Below are 19814 nucleotides of genomic sequence, written 5' to 3'. Positions count from 1 at the left end.
TGGTATGTAAAAAATGAGAATAAAAAATGATAGCTTTTGATCGTGTTTCAGAGGAACCTTTCATGTACAGTCTGGAGAATTTTAGCCAATCCTGTCTGACAGGTCACCTTAACCAAAAGTCACTTAAGTTTGCAGAGACAGAATTGTTTCTGAATTGTAAGTGGCTGCTGTGGACTGGAGTGAAGTCAAAGAGATGGATGGACTGTACAGTACTGGACCAAGTGTTCTTAGTCAAGTTTTTAAAGCTGGAAAGTCTTTTGGGACAGATACCAAATGTAAAAATAACTAGCTAAGACTAAGAAGTTAATAGGAATAATTCACCATTTTGGGGAATCCATTCATTTGCTTTCTTGCCCAGAGTCAAATGAGAGGATTGATACCATTCTTATGTTTGTCCACTACAGCAACAGACAGCAACAAGTTAGCTTAGCTTAGCATAAAGACTGGAAACAAGGGGGAGGCAGGTACCCTGACTTTGGCTGTAACAGGGTGGAAAATTAACTTTTTAGTCCACCCGTTGCTGTGGCTGGTGGATTCAAAATTCAAATTGTCACTAAATCTTTTCACCAGCCACTTGCATGTAAAAAATATTCAAGCAACAGGTTATTGTATTTCATAAGGTGTACCGTATATTAAAACTCTTGTGGAAATACTGACATTTTCTTTTTATACACACACCTAGCACACACTAACTGTGATTGTGTGGCTCCATCTTCATATGCCCTCCATCTCGCTGGGCTGTGCTAGCTAATTTAATTGTAACGAAACAATATGGTATCACTGCAGTTTGTTTAATAATCACAGAATATGAAACATAGGATTTGTATACATAGACATGAATTTTCAATTTCTTTCATGACTCTCAGTATAACTGTCTTTTGTGCCCACAAATCATATCTTTGACTGACTGAAACACTTCAAGTGCAGGACTCTCACACAAGAATCCAGAGTTTGATTCCTGTCTGTACTTTAAGGTTAGGAAAAGATTGTGATTTCGGTTGTATGTTAATAACAAATCAGGTTGTGAAAAAATGACGTTGAACAAGATTTTCTATATTTAAAGTTTACACATCTCCCAACCATTTTCTATAACCGCCTATCCGTCAGGGTCACAGGAAGGCTGAAGCCTACCCCAGCAGACTACGGGCGAGAGGCAGGGTTCACCCTGGACTGGTCGCCAGTCGGTCGCAGGGCCAGTTAACCAAATATGCATGTTTTTGGAATTGTGGAAGAAAGCCGGAGTACCCGGACAAAACCCACACAGGCACAGGGAGAACATGCAAACTCCACACAGAAGGGCCCAGACCGGGATTCGAACATGGAACCCTTTTGCTCAGAGGCAACAGCGCTAACCACTGCACCACTGTGCCACCCACACACATCTCCCATTAATTAAATTTCTTTCCTGATCCGCAAACTACTGCTTTTAAACCTTGACTCAGACATGAAATAATCATTGTTATGATAGACATAAAATTATGTGTGCCTATCAGCATCTGCCCCAGTCCCCACAGAGGTTGCTGTTTTAAAGCATAGTTTATTTCGTGCACATGCATATGAACATGCCTGAGTGTGATATGGTTATCTTTACCGCTGTTTGCTGCACAATCTTTACTGCAGATTACAAGCATTGTTGACAATTTTCAAATGAAATAAATAGCTGAATTTCCCCCTTATTTTTGCTAGGCATAAAGTCAGCGTATAAAGAAGCTGGGATGCAAACGAGACACAGACAGAAGGAGAGATGCACTAGCTAGCTACAGGTTAGCAAGACAGAGAGCGAAGCACTACACCAAAGTTACTGTTCTCATATTCGTTGACATCAGACTTGGAGAGGAGAGAACCCAAGTTTAGCTTCAAGTGCTGTTCCCATAATGCACTCTCGTGGTGTTTTGCACTTCATTCTCTCATCAAAGCCGTAAACACTGACACTCGCTCTGACGCGAAGGCTCTGTCTGCATTGCGGTCTGTCACAAAATCGCTCTGTAATGCTACTTTTATTTACCTGTCACTGTGGCTGCTAGGTTGAACAAACTGCACCCCCCACTACACACAATCAGTCCCATTTGGAAGGTGCAAACTTTCAACACTGATTAAAAGGTTTCAAAACATATAAATATACCAATACCTCTAATGCGCACTAATTAACATGTTATATCCTGTTTCTTTTAATACACACAAAAACTGAGGTGTGAAGGGTTTTACTGAGATGACTATTTCTTGGCTGGGTGCCGTGAGTTCCCGGAGTCACTGTGAGGTTGCCAGGCAGTGGGTGTACACTTATAGTGACTGCATATTTAACAACAACTGCAGTACAGATATGAGAGTGGAATCAATCTTCTCGTCTAACTCTCACAAAGAAAGCAAATATGCATATTTCCTAAAATGTCAAACTATTTCTTGAAGAACATGCACTTGTAGATCAGGTTAGATTCAGATTTTCTGTATGAGTACAAGTGGCAGTTTAAAAAAAAAAAAAGAAAAAAGAAAAACTTACTTACTTAGAAAAACATATCTTTCCTACAGAACTTTTATGAAAGCTTCACATGACTGACTGCACTATATAATGATTACATAAGAGAAAAAAACTAATCTGCAGCAAACTCTGACTATTTAGTCTGAACAAACAGCTGAAAAAGTCTAATGGATGCATTTTTTTTCATCATCATACATATTTAACAACAACTGCAGTAATATCCTGCACATTTTTTCTAGGTATTTGAATTCTTCCCACTGGCTGTTGTTGTCAACTATCACTGAGAATGTGGGAAATAGACAGCCTGCCTAGCAATCAAGACACAGGACTTGGTGTCATTGTCTGGTCTTGGCTGACCCAAGGCCATGACAAGAGTAAACAAGGAAGCAAGCTGGCAAGCACCTTAAGAGAGAATAAAAGCCATCTTGCAATGAAATAGTGTTGTGCTTTCCAGCATATGAGTCTCAGCTGCCTGTTTGAAGGGGAAAAGTTGACACATATGAGCACTTTAGTGGATAGAATTTATTCATTATTCTGTATATTCCAAGTGGCAAGACTGAAGGAAGTTTCAGTAAGAAGAAGGTTCTCACTGATGACATCCATGTTCTCAAAATGACAGAAAACTGGAATATCATTTCCATCTAATCACTGTGCTGATAACCAACACTTAATGTCATAACAAATGCACTCATCCAATTTGAATCCGATACGAGCTACAGCATGCTATGGGACTTAAATAAAAAAGAAATATTCCTTCTCTAGAATAATATGTGTATTTAACTTAAGTTTGAGTTATGCACTGAGGTCTGTTAGAGTAGTTTTTACATATATACTGAGCCACCATCTGGAGCATTCCAGGTTCCCTCTTCTTAATCAAATTTTCTTGAAATGGCTCGTGACAGAACTAATCTGCGGGTTCAGACAGTCAAACGTGTCCTTTTGATGAGCCATTGTGTGGCCTTCATAAAACTCAATATTTTTAATTACCATGCACATGGATTTTGTATTTGGATGTGTGATCATTGCTTCATTGGGGTCAAAATAAGAAAGAACAAAGCTGAATTGTTCCAGGTGGCAAAATCACTTGTTGCAGTGTCCCGCTGGAACTAATAAGGCAGGTCCATTTTCACCCTCTAAATCCCCTGCATTGGCTGAATTGAGTGATTTACAGCTAAGACATTGACCAAACTCACACAATTATATATATGATACTTTTCTACAGCTGCTCTATGTGAAGGGGTTAAAAGTTTCCCATACTGTTCATATGGAGAACATGGGCCTGTATTTATGAACACTTGAGAGTCAATGTCCAAAAGTTGGTTCTGGCTCATTAGGACAATAATCCGATTTGAGGCTTGAAGTCAGTAAACCTGTAGTGTAGATGAGCCCTTCTGACACTGATTTCACATAAAATTTGCTTTATTCATGGCGCCATGAGGTTACTCTAGCAATTTACTGTAAAATGTTGCCTGATGTTTTTTGCACAATTTTATGTCCCGCTTTTGCCTATAATACAGTCACAGTTTTCACCATTCGTGAATGACACCAATGACGTTGTTAATGTTTATTTCACCCGTACGCACGAGAAAAGACAGCAAGTTAACATTTGTTTCACAGTCCCATCCTTATCTCCTCATTTATTTGTAACTGAAGTTTAACTTTTAAAATCAAGCGCAAATATCTTCTCTACAAGTCAAATAGAAAGACACACAAGTGGAGTAAAATCTTGCATTTTAGCGAAAGGAATAATCTGGATTAAATATATTATAAAATATACTGCGGACATTTCAAATGATTTACCTATCAGCTTCAAGAGTATGCGCACTTAATTTAGTTTTTAAAAAAATCTACTTCAAAATCTTTATTCACATTTTCCTATAGTGTTGGACTGGAAAAGGCTTTCACACAAGTAATTAAGGTTAGATTTGCCTCCTGACAGGAAGAGTTCAAAATATCCCACGTTACAACAACCTCCTTTCCTCAGGTGAACGTGTAGCAGTCTCGTCCTCTTCAAGGAAACCCTACCGCTTTGTTGTCACAAAGAATAATTACAATATGATTGCATGATGTAGTGTATGAAACCACGCTGTGAAACTAACAGGCCAGGCCCAGGACACACTTTAGAAAATCAAACCAGGATTGTGAAAAGTTATGGAAGAATGATTGTGAGCGAGAGAGCATTTGTATCCAAGGCAAAAGCTTTAGATGTTATGTGAAAACCATTCTGTGTCATGTGTTCACATGGAATACATATTACTTACATATGTAGGATGAAAAAGTACATCAAGGTCTGTCCTGAGGGACCACCAAGCAACCTCTAACCTGCAGTCAGGGAATAAGTTAATGTAACTGTAGATTTTCTTAAGTACATGCCAGGGAATTTTTCCATGTGGACAATTGTGCTTATAGAAAACCAAGTGCACTGTGATTTGACATGGATGAAGATACAGCAATATTCTGACATGTGCCTAAATGAGATGAATGTGTGTGACTGTGAATAAATGCTTAGTGAAATACACTGAATAAGACAGGCTGATATCATGTATGTTGCATGTGGGTGTAACGTGCATGTTAATAAACCCTCTCTTTGTGATGCACTATAGTTTGCATATTCATCTTTCTCCTTATAGGTTGTTTAATTGCATACATCCAACGCGCTGATGAATGCTGTGTTTAAGGACTTGTAAGCAAATAGGTGCAGGCAAAGTGTTTTAATAAGTATTCAGTTTCAAACTGGCTCCAGCTTGAACGCTCCGCCTGCTCTCGCCGAGGATATTGACTTTCCCGCAAGTTAAAGTATTTAAATGCAGAGGAAGACAGATGCTGTTGGTTATGTGGACTGGAGGCGACCACAAGAAATACACGTGTGGGAGGAAGGTTGACGTTGGAGTTTTACTGTGTGTGCATCATATAGAAGGACAGCTGTAGCATCAGTGCTGTAACTGCACACAAAACGAGTAAAGCCGAGTTGCTACTCGTGGGACTCAAACTTTCTTTTAACCGAATCACTCATTTTTAACAAATTCACAGCGCGCATGTGACCGCCTATGCGTAAAGATTTGCGCGTAAGACTAAAAATAATCGCCACTGCGCTGTCACAGAAAGTCAGAGAGGATTTATTCGACTTGAAACCTTAATCTAGACAGTGATTGACACGAACAGGATTTGATGGAGGTAGTTCGGTGACAGCGACACTTTCTCCGGACTTTCAGTTGGGATTGGCACAGCATCGCCTTTAAATCTCCTGGCCTTTTTTTTTTTCTTACAAAATATATATCAGTAAAGTGAAGAGTGGATCCTCTACCTGCATGGGACCCTGACAGTTTTGGATCTCTCAATTGTCACGGATAGCGCCTTCTATGTGTAACAACAAAAGTGAGCTGAAATCCCCGTCAGGAGGAACTTTATTTTCAAGAGCTTTCAGCGCCGAATCAGTGGAGTATTCATGAAGCAATATTTGAACTATTACAAGATGAGGCTGAGAACATCGAGGTTAGGTTATTTGTAAGTAAAGAGCTGACCAGATAATATACTTTCATATGGGACTCACTGAATTCGAGCAACAGGTTAGACTTCTTAATTTATTCTTTTTTCTCTTTCCCTTCAGGTTAATTCAGTTCACGGCGCTTTGCTTTTACGCACAGGTAACTCACATTTTCACTTCAATAAAAAGCATTAATGTTGCGTAAAGCTCTGTAATTAAGTAAGTAAAACTTAACAGGTACGCAGGCGCCTTACTTAGCGGCTTAGAGTTCAGTGTCTACATCTGCAACTGGCTGCAATAACAATGAAAACATTTTATTATGAGTGCAATGGCAATTGGCAACAATTCAAACATCTTGAAAAGAGGTAAGCTCCGGCCTAAAAAGTGATTGTTAAAACACATGTGGATGGAGAAAGGCTGAAATGAGAAAAAAAGGAAGTCAAGAAGGGGTGAAAGATCATCGGTGGTAAAAACAACCCATCAGAGGGAAATATCTTCCCCGAGGGTCCATGAAAGCATCTCCAAAAAGATACTTTACGTGTACAAATAAATGAGAGAAGAAAAAGCAGGATGATCTATTTAAACGTGATAAATGACATAATGAACTGTGGGCCTGGGCCCTGGCTATTTAACTGGCAAGCATTAGTCTCCTAACAGTTAACATTTTTTAGGCTTTCCCGAGTAGCAAAGTAAAAATTCTGCGACATTAAAAAGTAATTTAATCTTTCATGACATGTGTTTCCTATTGACCGACAGAACACTGTGCAGTCTCCTCCTAATTTCAAGCACCACGTCACCGAGCAGAGCCGGCTGTCGGACCGGATGAGCCGCCGTTTGACACGAACCTACCAGCTGTACAGCCGCACCAGCGGGAAACACGTCCAGGTCCTGGCCAACAAGAGGGTCAACGCTAACGGGGACGACGGAGCAGTGCACGGTAAAGAAAATATTAACAACAAAATCTAACAAAAATAATGACCCGAGAATAGGGCTAGCAGAGAGCAACGTGTGTCGGTAATAATGATACCAATTGAAATTGGAAAAAAAAACGCAATTAAGTGTCTATTTAATCACTAAACGTAATCGTCAGCGCCAGGTCATGCGCAGTTCATGAGAAACATACAAAGTATCGCGAGAATACTTTCATGTAATTTGTAGCTTTTGAACAATTTGCTAAATAGCCATAGGACAAAACTATTACCGGGGGCGACTTGTATATTGACATATTTAAACATTAATCCATGAATCCTGTGAAATGATGAAGAAGCTTCACTTTACCCCTGCGTGTCATGACCAGATGAATGAAAACCGATGACAGTTAAAGGCCATTGTTTCTTAGATTTCAGTGCGTTCAGTCTTCAGGAAAACAATAAAATGGGGAACATGCTCACTTTCACTGACGTGGGAATTGTTTAAATTCATTGGTGCGCAGAGCAGTGTTGAAAAGCAGTATAAATTATGTCGCTCTTTGGCAACAATTAGGAAAATGTCTGAGCCAGGAGAAACAGTAGTAGAAGTTGCAAAGACTGCTTGTGGCATCAGTGTTGCCATCTTTTACAGCCTTATGAAGATGATTTATTTCTGCGCTCATCTATAAGGTCCTTGACACCTGTTACGATGGACTTCAGGAAGAGGCTCTTATTCGAGCAGGGGAAAACTGTCTTGAACTTAAAGCACACAGAATTCCTGTCACCAAAGGATTTTGGTGTGTCTAGCCATCTTCCCACCACAGCCACCACCATCCATCTGCTCCTCAATGCCTGCTGGCTGCTTTTTGGAGGCTCACTTTATGAGGAATTTTCATTGAATAACAACTCAATGTATGACTCAATTTATAAGGAGCGGTGAAGTCAGCATCTTCACGTTATACCTTTTGCTCTCCTTGCCTCTCCTGTGTGCTCTTTTGTCTGTTAAATTTCTCAGCCTACACACACATTTGCATCAGAGGGGGAGAGAGAGAGTCAGTCATGCACGCCTTGGCTACACAACATAAGTGGGTGTCACTTTTGTAACCGGCCCAAATCTGACCGCTGCTCTGTGCTTGTGGCTGTGTCCCTGGCCGCAGTATTCTCACTATCCTTTATCCCAAGTCTGAACTGCATCACAGCACAGCGTTCACAGGCATTCGACAACAATCGAGCCGTGCGAAAATAACTATCATTTGGTGCCATATTGGAAGGCTTGCATGCCATTGTGAAAGGTAGCTACTGGATCATAAAAGGGATAAGAGCAAATGTGTATGCCATCTGATGATTCTGGTTCACCGGGTGTGATTGTTTCAAAACAATTTTATGTCATTTAAGGATGACATGATGTACTTCCAGTTTATTACAGTGTCTGTCATAATACATGTAGAGGAAAGATGTGCTGAGGCCATTTGTCTCACACACTGTGACATCAAAATGTGCATGCCCGCACCATGTCATCTCATTATCTGTGATCTGTTTTGTCTGTGCAGCTAAACTGGAGGTGGAGACGGACTCTTTTGGAAGTCGTATTCGTATTAAAGGGGTGAAGACAGGATACTACATATGTATGAACAAAAGAGGGAAGCTGATCGGCAAGGTAATCTGGAATTCATAGTTTTGTGGCTTCATATGTCCACAGGAACATCTTGACGTTTGTTTGTTTCTTGGAAATGTTATTCCAGATTTACACCTTATGGCAACACATTGTTGAGACGCATTCAAAGCCAGAACAAATTTGATTTTCAGATTTGTCTGAGCAGCCCTCTGAAGGTTTCAAAGGGTATTTGATTGTCTGGAAATACAGACGATCCGCTTTCCGCTTTCTGGAAATTCTCCAAAATACCTCAACTTCTCCCCCCTTTTTTTCTTTGCCCAGCGGAAAGGACGAGGCAAAGACTGCATCTTCACTGAGATTGTTCTGGAAAACAACTACACGGCACTCCAGAACGCCAAGTACGAGGGCTGGTACATGGCTTTCACACGCAAGGGCCGTCCAAGGAAGGCCTCCAAGACCAAACAGCACCAGAGGGAGGCCCACTTCATGAAGCGTCTACCCAGGGGGCACTTGCTGAGTGAGAGGAGACCGTTTGATGTCCTTCCTCTCGCTGTGCCCGTACACCCTTTGAGCAAGCGGACTAAATTTTCCCATCACCAGCGCTCAGGGGGCCGCTGAGGACTGAAACCACAGAGGGAGAACTGTGGACGAACCAGCACAGAAAAACCACTACAAGAGAAAACAAGTGCTCCCAGAGAAATTAACTGTTACAGTCAAGTGCCCATACACTTTTTTTTGCCTCATTTTGTGGATTTATGTAATTCTTTGTACTGGATTGTATAAACATTGATTATCTAATCTGTTAGTTATTTCCAATTCAGACAGACTTTAGGAGAGATTTTTACTTATTAAATCAGAGGGCAATAAAAGTACAAAATTGCTCAATATTGTCATGACTGAAAACCTTTGGTTAGAAGTTAGCCAACTCAGCAACAAAGAATGTTTAAAAGAGAGATGAGTACAATGAAGCTAGACGCGGCAGCTATCTGTGGATTTTCTTGTGGTTACAACATCTGAGTCTCAGCTGACAGGCTATCATGCCTTAAGGAGGCCACCTCTGAGTTTTTTAACCTGTTTTTTCTACATATATGAATATATTTTTACTGTAAAAATGTAAATGATGTCAAATGATGGAAATATTTATTGTAGAGTGTATATTAAAACCACTAAAGAATCAGTTCACAAGCGGCTTGGCTTTTCTCTTGTGTGGTTGTTTTAGGACAGAAAGCTAGCATACATCGTTGGTTGCCCCCAAAAACTTGTTTTTTTTTTTTTGTTTTCCAAGCTGGAGACCCAGATAACTGAGGAGCAATATCTGTGACAGGCTACTGAATTCAATGTGCTCAGCAAGTGAGACTTGGGCCTGAATGGCCTGAGCTATGCATTAAAAGCGATGAGGTCAGCCCACCATTTTGGCCCAAACAAAGGTTACCACCATGTAGTTGCATTTCTCACGATCGCACACCGTAACCCTCTGATCAAATGGGCCCTTTGTGAAACCTCATATAAAAGGGCATGTTATACAATAGTGGGTTCGAATAATAACACGAGGAGGGGTCAGTTATCAAAAAGAAGCCAGTCACACAGGGAGGGGTAAGGGGTTGGAGGGAGAGGGGTTGCAGAAAAAGCATCAAGGCCTGTGTGGCAAAATGTGGCATCGGCTGAAAGAGGGGGAATGGCTGGGAAGAGGCATTCGGGAATGAAAGGGGGGCAGAAAAGAAACCCTCTTCCCAGAAGCAGTTGAGCATGACCATCAGAGGCCAAACGACAGGGGAAGAAGAAGAGCCTGAACAGAGGGACTCAGCTGCTTTCACAGTGCAGGAGCTGGATGTCCAATTTGTTATTTGGTGTTTGCTGCTGAAGGAATTTGTTTTGACAGCAACTCAAACACAGAAGATTACAAGGCATTAAACTAAAATACAAAAATCAAGAACTCAGAAAGGATGCTTGTAAACTTCTCACATTATGTATTGATGTAGTAATAACATCACACCTCTTCAAAAAACAAGACAAAAACATTTAGGCAAAAAGTACCTAACCATCATGTATGAATGCAGTTTTGACAAAAGTTAAAAACAAACAAACAAAAAAATCTAGACCCTCACAAAAATTTGCAAAACAACATGAGAGGCTGGGTTTAAAATGTTTTCTTGTATTCCTATTCTTTCCATCTGGAAGAAGACAAAGCACAATAGTCAGGGACCTGTGGTTTTGTCTCTGCTTTTTGCACTTGCTCTCTGGGTTTGGACAAGTGGGAAAAAATGCAAGGAATCACAAGGTTGAAACAATCTATATTTAAATGCCATTGTCTCTTTTAAACAGCACTGATCCTTTTTTATACATGTCTAAGTGTTTCTGACGGGACAGTGATTTTACTTAATTGAACTTGGTATAAAAGTAGACAAATATCCTATTTGGAAGCATGGATCAATATAATCCTTTTTGTTCTGTAAATGCCATGCACACATTGATATCAAAAATCCAAGAGTGTTACATATGATCTTTGTGTTTGTCCTTTTAGACAGTAATATGAAATCCATTTAAAACAAATCTCTGAAACAGAGGCATCTGTTTCTCACTTGTGTCTATGGAATTTTAGCTGGACAGCACAGGGTCAAAGTGACACTCTGTTGTAGAGGAAAACAGTAACACTAGCTTGCTCACAGACCTGAGTTTCAGTAATGGCTTTCAGGGTGGCCCACTACATGCAAGGAACATGAGGGTATTCAGTTAACACAAATGGGATGTGCTTGTAACAGTGACCCCGGAACGAACAGGGATGAGGCATTGTGCGTTTTGAGTGTTTTACAAGGACATCAATGCAAGGAGGGTGGTAGGTTATGTGACCCCCCAAACAAAATTGCTCCCCAGTAGATCTGCAAAAATAGACAGATGTGATAGAATTTTAAATGTCCCAACAAATAACTTCTGTAAATTGTTAAACTGTTGTTCTATCAAATAATTTGGGAAACGCTCAAGTCTCCGTTACAAACTTAGTTTATCTGGTTGAAAAACAGTTTTTACTGAATATGTCTGTATCAAATACGAATGGAAGAAGAAACTTCAACACTAACAGCTCTAATAGAGCCCCAATTAATTAACACAGTTAGAAGCATTAAACCATTGATAAGGCACTGTGCAAAGGTCTTCTTAATACACGGATCCACTACAGAAAATACACAAGCGCACATGTGAACTGAAGATGACGTAGCTTTAAATGCTTTAAATGCAACACAGAATGTTTCTCTTGCTCCCACACTCAGAATTCACTGAGTTTTGCAGTCGACATCCCCTTCACTGGTCCCCTTCAGTTTCTTCAGCTCCTTCAGTAGCTCCTGTTCAAGGGTTAAGATTTCCTTGGGTTTCTTGTACTGGATAAGAGAGAAGGAAAAGAATCACCTCATCATTCTTGTCACTTCCTTCCTGCAAATCCTCCAATGCAATCAAAGAGTGTGCAAAACAAATATCACAAGAAGAGCAGCTATTTAAGGCATAAAAATACTGCTGTCATGTCAAAAATCAGGTGCACAAAGATAAAACCGGAGTACAAAATCTAAGAAAAAACACCAGCATCTCTGTATAAAATGCTTCCATAAACAAAGTTAAACTTTTCTAATGCAAGTAACATCTTAATGAAAGTAAGAATAAGATTTTTTTATTATATATTGTTTAAGATTTTGCATTTATTCAGATTGCGCAAATGTGCCCCTGCATTTAACACTTTATGGTGGAATGCACAAAACAGCTTTTAGTGCTTTACATTTAAAACACTAGATACAAAAAAACATTAGAGTTTAGTTTGGATTAATTTATTTTGTATTGATGTGTAGGACTCACGCTGACAATTAAAGTGTTGTTGACATGAGAGAAACTGAGGGCGGAGCTGTCCAAGGGCAGCTGACTGCGATCCAAATCAACAATGCTGAACTTCTTATAATACCTGGGGAAGACATGGAGCAGATGTCATAGGTTTATATCGCAACACCATATAGACAAATGCGTTGTAAACAGTGCCATCTATAGGGAGGACACAAGGGTTACATGCAACAAGTGTACAACACAGCACGAATAAAAGGACCCAGCGTTCTCATTCATATTTACTTCTTGTTTGAGGTTTTTACAATGATGCATCTCTCAGAAGCCTCCACAGTAACACTGAAGACATCTTTGGGGTAGGGAAGGTTCCGGATCCTCCACTGAAAGCTGGTCTTTGTGTCTTTACGTGTGAACACAGGCTGTGGAAACAGAAATCATTCCAATCCATTTTGACAGACCTGACATTCATCAAAATGAACTAAAACAGAGAAAAATGCACACTAGAAAATGAAGTAGTTCAAATGTAATTCAAAAGTCAAAGTCATAGAGAGCATAGAAGAAAACCCACATTGGAGCAGTTCTCCTTGATCACCTCCGAATCCACAGAATGGCCAGGCACCACAAGCGGCTCCCCAACCTCTACCTGCCATTGGCCCTGAGCTCCAAGTGCACTTTTATGTCGCCACTTTCGAACTGAAAATTGCAAAATGTTTTATTAGATACACAGACTCATGACATTGAAATTCAGAACGCCAACAGCTACAGGGATCTGTGTAGAGCTCAACACCTGTTGCTTACCAATGAGCTCATCTGTTTTCAAGTCATACTCTTCGGCCATTTCTTTTCCATCTGTAAAGAGGTAGTGAATCTTCCTTTTTCCTGGAGGTGGAATTTGTAAAGATTCATCACACAAACTAGACAAACCAAACGAACATACAAACAAAAAACAAAACACTCTAGTTTAACTCAAACAATCCAACTACTGTAGATTCAGAACTAAAGCAGCATTAGAGGTGATCATTCTTAAGATAGTAAGCAATATGCTGAATATTTCTTTCATTCTGTAAAACTACAGTACAGTATTGAATTCATTTTATATCAAATAAATGTGTAATTGCTGAAAACAGATCAGCATCGATGGATAAAAGGTATTCGGGGATTAGTGTAAAGTAAGCATATATGCTAACAGACCCTTTGATTAGAGAGATTTACTATTTGGCTAAGATGCCGTGACGACACCAAGGGGACAGTCAGATTGTACTTTAGGATTTAAATTTTTCAGATACTGTGCTACCGTACATTGGCGACGGGTTGTTGATAACGCCTTTTATTAAAACTATTTTACTATCTATTTATGCTGAATCAACGTGTGTGATATCCTTCAGGGCAGTCGTGCCACCTGCCTGTTGCCTAGTAACATTAAGGTTAGCTGGAAAGCTCGTTAGCTAACAGTCTGAGTTCACATGATGAAAATAACTAACCTTAGGCAAGACCACAGTATATCTGGCCAGTAGACACAAGCAAATCTTCCTATTCGTCAGATTTGCTTTTCTTTTTTGTCATTTACTCACCATCGTGTATCAAAGCGGTTTTCTTTGATAATTTTAAGATATCAACCCAGCTTTGCACAGCCATGTTTCTAGAAATGTTTCTGCTGCTCAGACCACTTCCGGATTTAGCTGGTAACCACAGCAACCGAAATAGATTGTACAAACTAAACTGAAAAATATTCATAGAATTAATCAATTTTTATCATAGAAAGAGTTAGTACAAACAATAATGTATTATATAGCTATATACTATAATTTAGATAATTTTTAACCAAAACCTGGCTTTCAAAGTGACCCGGAAGTGAAACCTGTGTCGCCCTTATTACGCGTTTTCTATGGTTCCATTTAAACAGGGTAAGAGCCAAAACATTGCAGTTTAAAGAGTTTATTTGCTTCAAATGTACAATTATATTTGAACATGTTGGAGTTAATTAAAGCGTAATTTGAATATTGACCGTTAAAGACAACTGAAAGCCAGAGTGTTTGCTGTTTCTGACGTTAGCATAAGCTAAAGGTAGTTGGCTAACACAACATTTTGATAACAAAGATTGATTTGAACTGCATTAGATCGACCACTGTGTCAGCTAGTTAAACTATAGCTAGATATCTGCATTGAGTACAAGTCTGGACAGCTGCAACATTTTGCGATTCCTGTGTCCTAATTTCATACTACTGATACTATAAAGTATCCACTTATGTTGACAAAGCACGGCATTTGTGCGAGAAATGTGTTTTAATTTTATGAACTAACCCTAAGTTTTTCGAGATAGCAGACGTCAGTCAAATTGCAGTTGTGGCAAAAAGGCAAAAAGTGCATTTACTTTAGTGTTGCACTGTTGCCTACCCGTATTTTACTTACATTTACGCCACACTTCACATGGAAACTACTGTCAGAAATAAGTGGTATAATAAGTAGTATTACACAGCTAGTGTTACAGATTAGTGGAAGGGTTTTACTGTCATTTCACAATTTTGCCTCATGTCACAGAACACTGGCGTCCCCCTTGAAGAGTCAGGATGGAGCCTCGCCATGGGATTGTGAAAGCCTTTCCCAAAGTTAAAAGAGCTAAAGTTTTACATGGAAAAGATGCACCCCCAGCAAAGAAGACACACGATGAATGTGAAGTCACAGGTTGTTACTATGTGTGTGTAACTGAATAGGGCTACAAAAAATATACAGAAAGTTGTGTTACAGAAATTGATTAAGGGGGAAAAAGGATAGCACCATATCTGTTCGTTGTAACACATTTCTCTCTTCTGGCTCAGGAAGCACTTTCAGTGGGGTCACAGTATACATCCTGCCTGCTGGAATAGGAAATGCCAGGTACCAGATCTTTCAACGACAGATTCAGCAGAATGGAGGACAGACGGAGAGTTCACTGTGTCCCAGTGTCACTCATGTTGTTGTAGATGACCACATGGACATAGACAGGGCTCTGCGCCTACTGAAACTTGATTGTGTGCCCCCTGGAGTCCAACTGGTGAAATGCGCTTGGTTGAGCCTGTGCATCAGTGACAGACAACTGCTCGATGTTACTGAATACAGCCTTCTTTCACCTAAGAGGTGATTGAGCCAATTAATATAATGCAAATGTCTGAAATCTGTTGTTACCTGTATCTGAAGCTCACAGTGTTCCTAGTTAATCGCATACAAAGAATTGTGCATGGTGAAAGTACGCCCAAACTCTTAACTTGTACATTACATTTATCACTTAAAATTTAAATATCTACAAAACTGTTCTGTCCACTTAGGGAATCTGAAATAACGCATAGTAATAATTGGCAGGAGTTGCCAAATGTCTCGCCTGCTGCTGAAGCTACTGTAGAATCAGTGTCTGATCAAACCAAGAAAGAAGAGGCCATAGACATGGTATGTTTGCAAGGTGGACCTTGAACACATAAAAGCAACAAGTCTGTGTGTGTTGGATTGTTATTATATTTTTACATTACATTTTATTCTCAGACGGTCCCAGACACCAAAGAGGAAGTACAAGGAGAGGAAGACAGGGTCTCTCAGAATGACCTGGAAGCTCTCATCACCGGCCAGCATCCCAAAGATGAGACTTCTGGCTCCAGCCCCGACCCAGTTTCAGACTCTTCTGCTCCAAAGGTGGTCTCAGGGAAGTGGGTCTGTGCCAGGTCCTCTGAGTCCAAAACCAATAACTTCAACAAACACATCACAGACAAACTAGAAGTGCTGGCCAAGGCCTACACACACCAGGGGGACAAGTGGCGGGCACTGAGCTACTCTAAGGCTGTCAACGCCCTGAAGAGTTACCACAAGCCTGTTACATCGCACCAGGTAGCCTATTGCAGATGCTTTCAGTATTATATTGTTGGTATTGTATACAGTTGTTGGATATACAGTAGCAAATCCTTTTTTGGTTGACTATATTTAATCCCAAATACAGGGATTACTTGCATATATTCCTCTTTAATCAGAAGCTTTTTTGTTGTTTTGTTTGTTTCAGGAGGCTTGTCAGATCCCAGGAATTGGAAAACGCATGGCAGACAAAATTGATGAGATCATGGAGAGCGGTCACCTGCGGAAGCTAGATCACATCGGGGAGGCTGTACCAGTTTTGGAGCTTTTTACTAACATATGGGGTGCTGGAACTAAGACTGCACAGTTGTGGTACCAACAGGTAAGGCACCCACACACACTGAATCAAAACATTACAGGCATACTTGAATTTAATATGAAATCTTGAAGATGAAGGACTTCAAACTTGTATGCTCTCTCTTTTATGACAAAGCTGTTTGCTGTTTGTATGCCTCAGTGTCTAGCTGGGCGCATTGTGTCTATCTGTCCATGAACATGATTTCTCAGGAATACCTTGAAGGCACTGGCACAAATGTCCACTTGGACTTAAAAATGACTCAAGAATTCATTGGCTAATCATGACAAAATTTCAACACAGTGATGGCATTTTATATCCAAAAGGTCAAAGGTCAGCTTCACTGGGACATCAGAATGTTTCCTTTCCTGTATTCAACACCTTAACTCAGGAGCAGAAGAGCAGATTTTATCAGATACTGAATTCGTGACACTAATCCTGAGTGTCCACCTTGAAACCGTGCTGATTATAGAAATCTTCTGTGCTGCCAGACTGAAGATGTGTGGGAAGCAGGAATATTTTAGAATTTGTAGCTTCTTTGCAGAAATATCCATATTTGATGTCTTGGCTTTATTTATTATGTGAGTAAGGACAGACATGTATGTAAGCTGTAACCTAACTGGTTGATGGAATCATACAACCATGAGGGAGTAATTATAATGTCATTTAAATGTATAATTTACACACAAAAAGCAAAAACTATACAACCTAATGAATAAATAATAAGTGTGGAAAAATCAACTTTTCAAAGTGAAGGTTTGGCTTCAGGGCTGTGGCTGGGGTGGGTATATATTGATTCAAGTATTATCCTCAATGATTTATTATCTGTTGGGCTATGGAACCCCTTTAATTAGGAGCTCCCTCATCAAAATCCTTTTTAAATTTCTGTAAAATAATGCCTTGTCAAAGCATGACAAAATTTAGAATGTGTGCTTCATTAGAACCTTTAAGGAAGAATAGGTAATGTGTGGGAAATAAATAAAATACTAAATAAATTATTAACTAGGGCAAGAAGGAAACAGGAAGCAAATGTCTGATGTATGACATTCTGTATTCTTTGGAAAAGAAAAAAAATGTTTTTTCTTGTAGGGATATCGCACATTGGAAGACATCCGTACAAAGGTCCACCTAAGCAATACTCAGAAAATAGGACTCAAGCACTACGATGACTTTCTGGACCGAATGCCCAGAGAAGAAGCAGCAGCCATAGAGACAGTGGTACTGTGGCCTCATTTGTCTCAATATCTGATGCATCATTCTGTGATGACGACTGAAATATGTTTGCATCTTTCACGCTTTAATAGATTGTACAAGTTTACATGGAAGTAAGATATCTTTGAAAAAGATCCCCCCCTCAAACCCACAAAAATTTGGAAGCAAAAGCCTTAAAGTAGGAAAATGTTTGTGTCAGCTTTCCTTTACAACTTGATAATGGGAAAAACAGACTGTGTTCTCACAAAGTGGGGCATCCCAAAGGGGGAAAACTAATTCTTGAAAGTTGCTGTATCTTAAGTTAGCCAGATACCTGTTCACTCCAGAGCACTGAATACAACGCTAGTTGTTTTCATATTGTATTACTTAGATTTTCTTTTTCCTCTAGAGCTGCCAGATAAAAAAGTGCACATGAGATAGATGACTAAAGCATGTGTACTCCCTCAGGCTTGTCAAAATAATATGTGATGCTTTCGTGAGCCTACCCCCTAGTATTTGGCTGGAAACAAGTAAAAGCTTACTTGTTTGCCAGTGGGGGAGGGCATAGTAAAAATGAGAGAACATACAAAGAAAGAATGGTTTTCTATTACTGAGAAGCCAAGGATTTAAAAGAAAAAAGTTCCATGATTCTAGGATAGATAATAGCCTCTATTTAATGCAGGTGAGGGATGCCGTCCAAGCCATAGACTCGCACTTGGTAGCGATAGCATGTGGCTCCTACCGTCGTGGAAAGGCCACATGTGGAGATGTTGACGTGCTTATATCTCATCCTGATGGCAAGTCCCACAAGGGCATTTTCAGCAAAGTGTTACAAATCCTCCATGACAGTGGTAAGCTCCATCTTCTTTAGGTATTGAAGATTTTTTCTTACCCATAGGTTTGTTTTCCTTCTGAGAAACTGAATTAACTATTTATCTGTAAGGTTTTTTGACAGATGACCTGGTGAGCCATGAGGAGAATGGAGAGCAGAAGAAATACATGGGTGTGTGCCGTTTACCAGGACCCGGGCACCGCCATCGCAGGCTGGACATCATAGTGGTGCCATACAATGAGTTTGCTTGCGCACTCATGTATTTCACCGGGTCGGCACACTTCAACCGCTCAATGAGAGCCCTGGCAAAAACAAGAAACATGAGCTTATCAGAGCACTCTCTGAATGAAAATGTGGTGCGTCAGGGTAGCTTGAAGGTGTATGGTGGCACTCCACTTGCAACACCGACAGAGAAGGATGTTTTTAGTTTGTTAGGCATACCATATCGAAAGCCTCATGAAAGAGACTGGTGATTTACCAGTCACTAAGTCAATGAGGATGCCCTGTCTGGTTTTATTGCAAAATCCTTAAGAAAATGATGGTGACAATAGAAACTGTAATTATGTTAAATTAACTGATCATGTAAGAGCCCGATTAGACTTGAATGTTAATTTTATTCCACAGATTAAAGGGTTTGTTCAAGTATCTCGCAAATCTCACAAACAACATATTTTAATTATATTATATATATTTCAATTATATCAGCCCATCCAGACGAAGTCTTATGTGCTCAGGTTTTGAGACGTCCTAATGAAATGTCTGCCTGCAATACAATGCAATGAAGGGAATTTTGTTGGGAGGCCTAGTGCCTTTCAATTTACATTAATTTTAGGGACAGTTTCTTTAGCAGAAGGTAGTTGAATTACACTGAATAACAATATAAAAAGATAAACTTCTGTTAAATGTTGATTAGTTAAACTTGAACTTTGTTAAACTTAACAGCCAATTCCAATTTGCGAAATACCCATTATACAAGACTGCCGGCAAAACAAACAAACAAAAAAAAATCATTGGCAAACATCTCAAAACTTAAATTATCTACAGGGCAGGATAACAACAGAGGAATGGGAAAAAAAATGTTATTTTAGAAATTAGGTGACCGAGCCCTTTAAAATCTGTTCATATAGAAGATGTTTGACACTATATTGTATAAAAGAGAAGTAATTATAATAAAACATACTAAAGGGAGGGTAATAGCAGCTCTCTTTGTGTGTCTTCCTTTATTTTTCAGAACTGCATACGAATTTTATTTCGACTTTTTATGTTAGTCGCATAAACTGGCTTGAAGACTAGCATACTCAGACATACTGGGTTGGTTTTGACT

At 39.7% G+C, this 19814-nt stretch overlaps 3 protein-coding genes across 5 annotated transcripts; 2 read left to right on the top strand and 1 right to left on the bottom strand.

The window, feature by feature from the left end:
• Window positions 1-5221: 5221 nt before the first annotated feature.
• On the top strand, window positions 5222-9770 carry fgf8b (fibroblast growth factor 8b). Of its 2 annotated transcripts, XM_046405314.1 has the most exons (5): window positions 5224-5980; window positions 6084-6120; window positions 6717-6897; window positions 8419-8525; window positions 8805-9768. In XM_046405314.1, the coding sequence occupies exons 1-5, from the start codon at window positions 5922-5924 to the stop codon at window positions 9099-9101; spliced, it is 681 nt and encodes a 226-aa protein (XP_046261270.1). In that variant the 5' UTR covers window positions 5224-5921; the 3' UTR covers window positions 9102-9768. The 2 variants fall into 2 exon arrangements, with proteins under 2 accessions (XP_046261260.1, XP_046261270.1); XM_046405304.1 differs by having other exon boundaries at window positions 5222-6120; window positions 8805-9770.
• A 987-nt stretch (window positions 9771-10757) lies between these two features.
• Window positions 10758-14015, bottom strand: dpcd (deleted in primary ciliary dyskinesia homolog (mouse)). The gene is made up of 6 exons (XM_046405293.1): window positions 13871-14015; window positions 13098-13178; window positions 12868-12992; window positions 12585-12718; window positions 12321-12423; window positions 10758-11854 (listed from the first exon to the last, which is right to left on the bottom strand). The coding sequence occupies exons 1-6, from the start codon at window positions 13932-13934 to the stop codon at window positions 11750-11752; spliced, it is 612 nt and encodes a 203-aa protein (XP_046261249.1). The 5' UTR covers window positions 13935-14015; the 3' UTR covers window positions 10758-11749.
• Window positions 14016-14067: 52 nt separating this feature from the next.
• Window positions 14068-19689, top strand: poll (polymerase (DNA directed), lambda). 2 transcript variants are annotated; one of them, XM_046405258.1, is made up of 9 exons: window positions 14068-14203; window positions 14838-14981; window positions 15116-15413; window positions 15602-15719; window positions 15813-16151; window positions 16321-16494; window positions 17557-17685; window positions 18341-18509; window positions 18602-19689. In XM_046405258.1, the coding sequence occupies exons 2-9, from the start codon at window positions 14867-14869 to the stop codon at window positions 18961-18963; spliced, it is 1704 nt and encodes a 567-aa protein (XP_046261214.1). In that variant the 5' UTR covers window positions 14068-14203; window positions 14838-14866; the 3' UTR covers window positions 18964-19689. The 2 variants fall into 2 exon arrangements, with proteins under 2 accessions (XP_046261214.1, XP_046261215.1); XM_046405259.1 differs by lacking the exon at window positions 14068-14203 and adding an exon at window positions 14210-14363.
• Window positions 19690-19814: the final 125 nt, after the last annotated feature.

This window comes from Scatophagus argus, chromosome 2 (assembly GCF_020382885.2).
Source record: "Scatophagus argus isolate fScaArg1 chromosome 2, fScaArg1.pri, whole genome shotgun sequence".
NCBI lineage: Eukaryota > Metazoa > Chordata > Actinopteri > Scatophagidae > Scatophagus > Scatophagus argus.
Note: the sequence above shows the minus strand (reverse complement) of the source record. Positions and strands in the feature narration are given on the sequence as shown.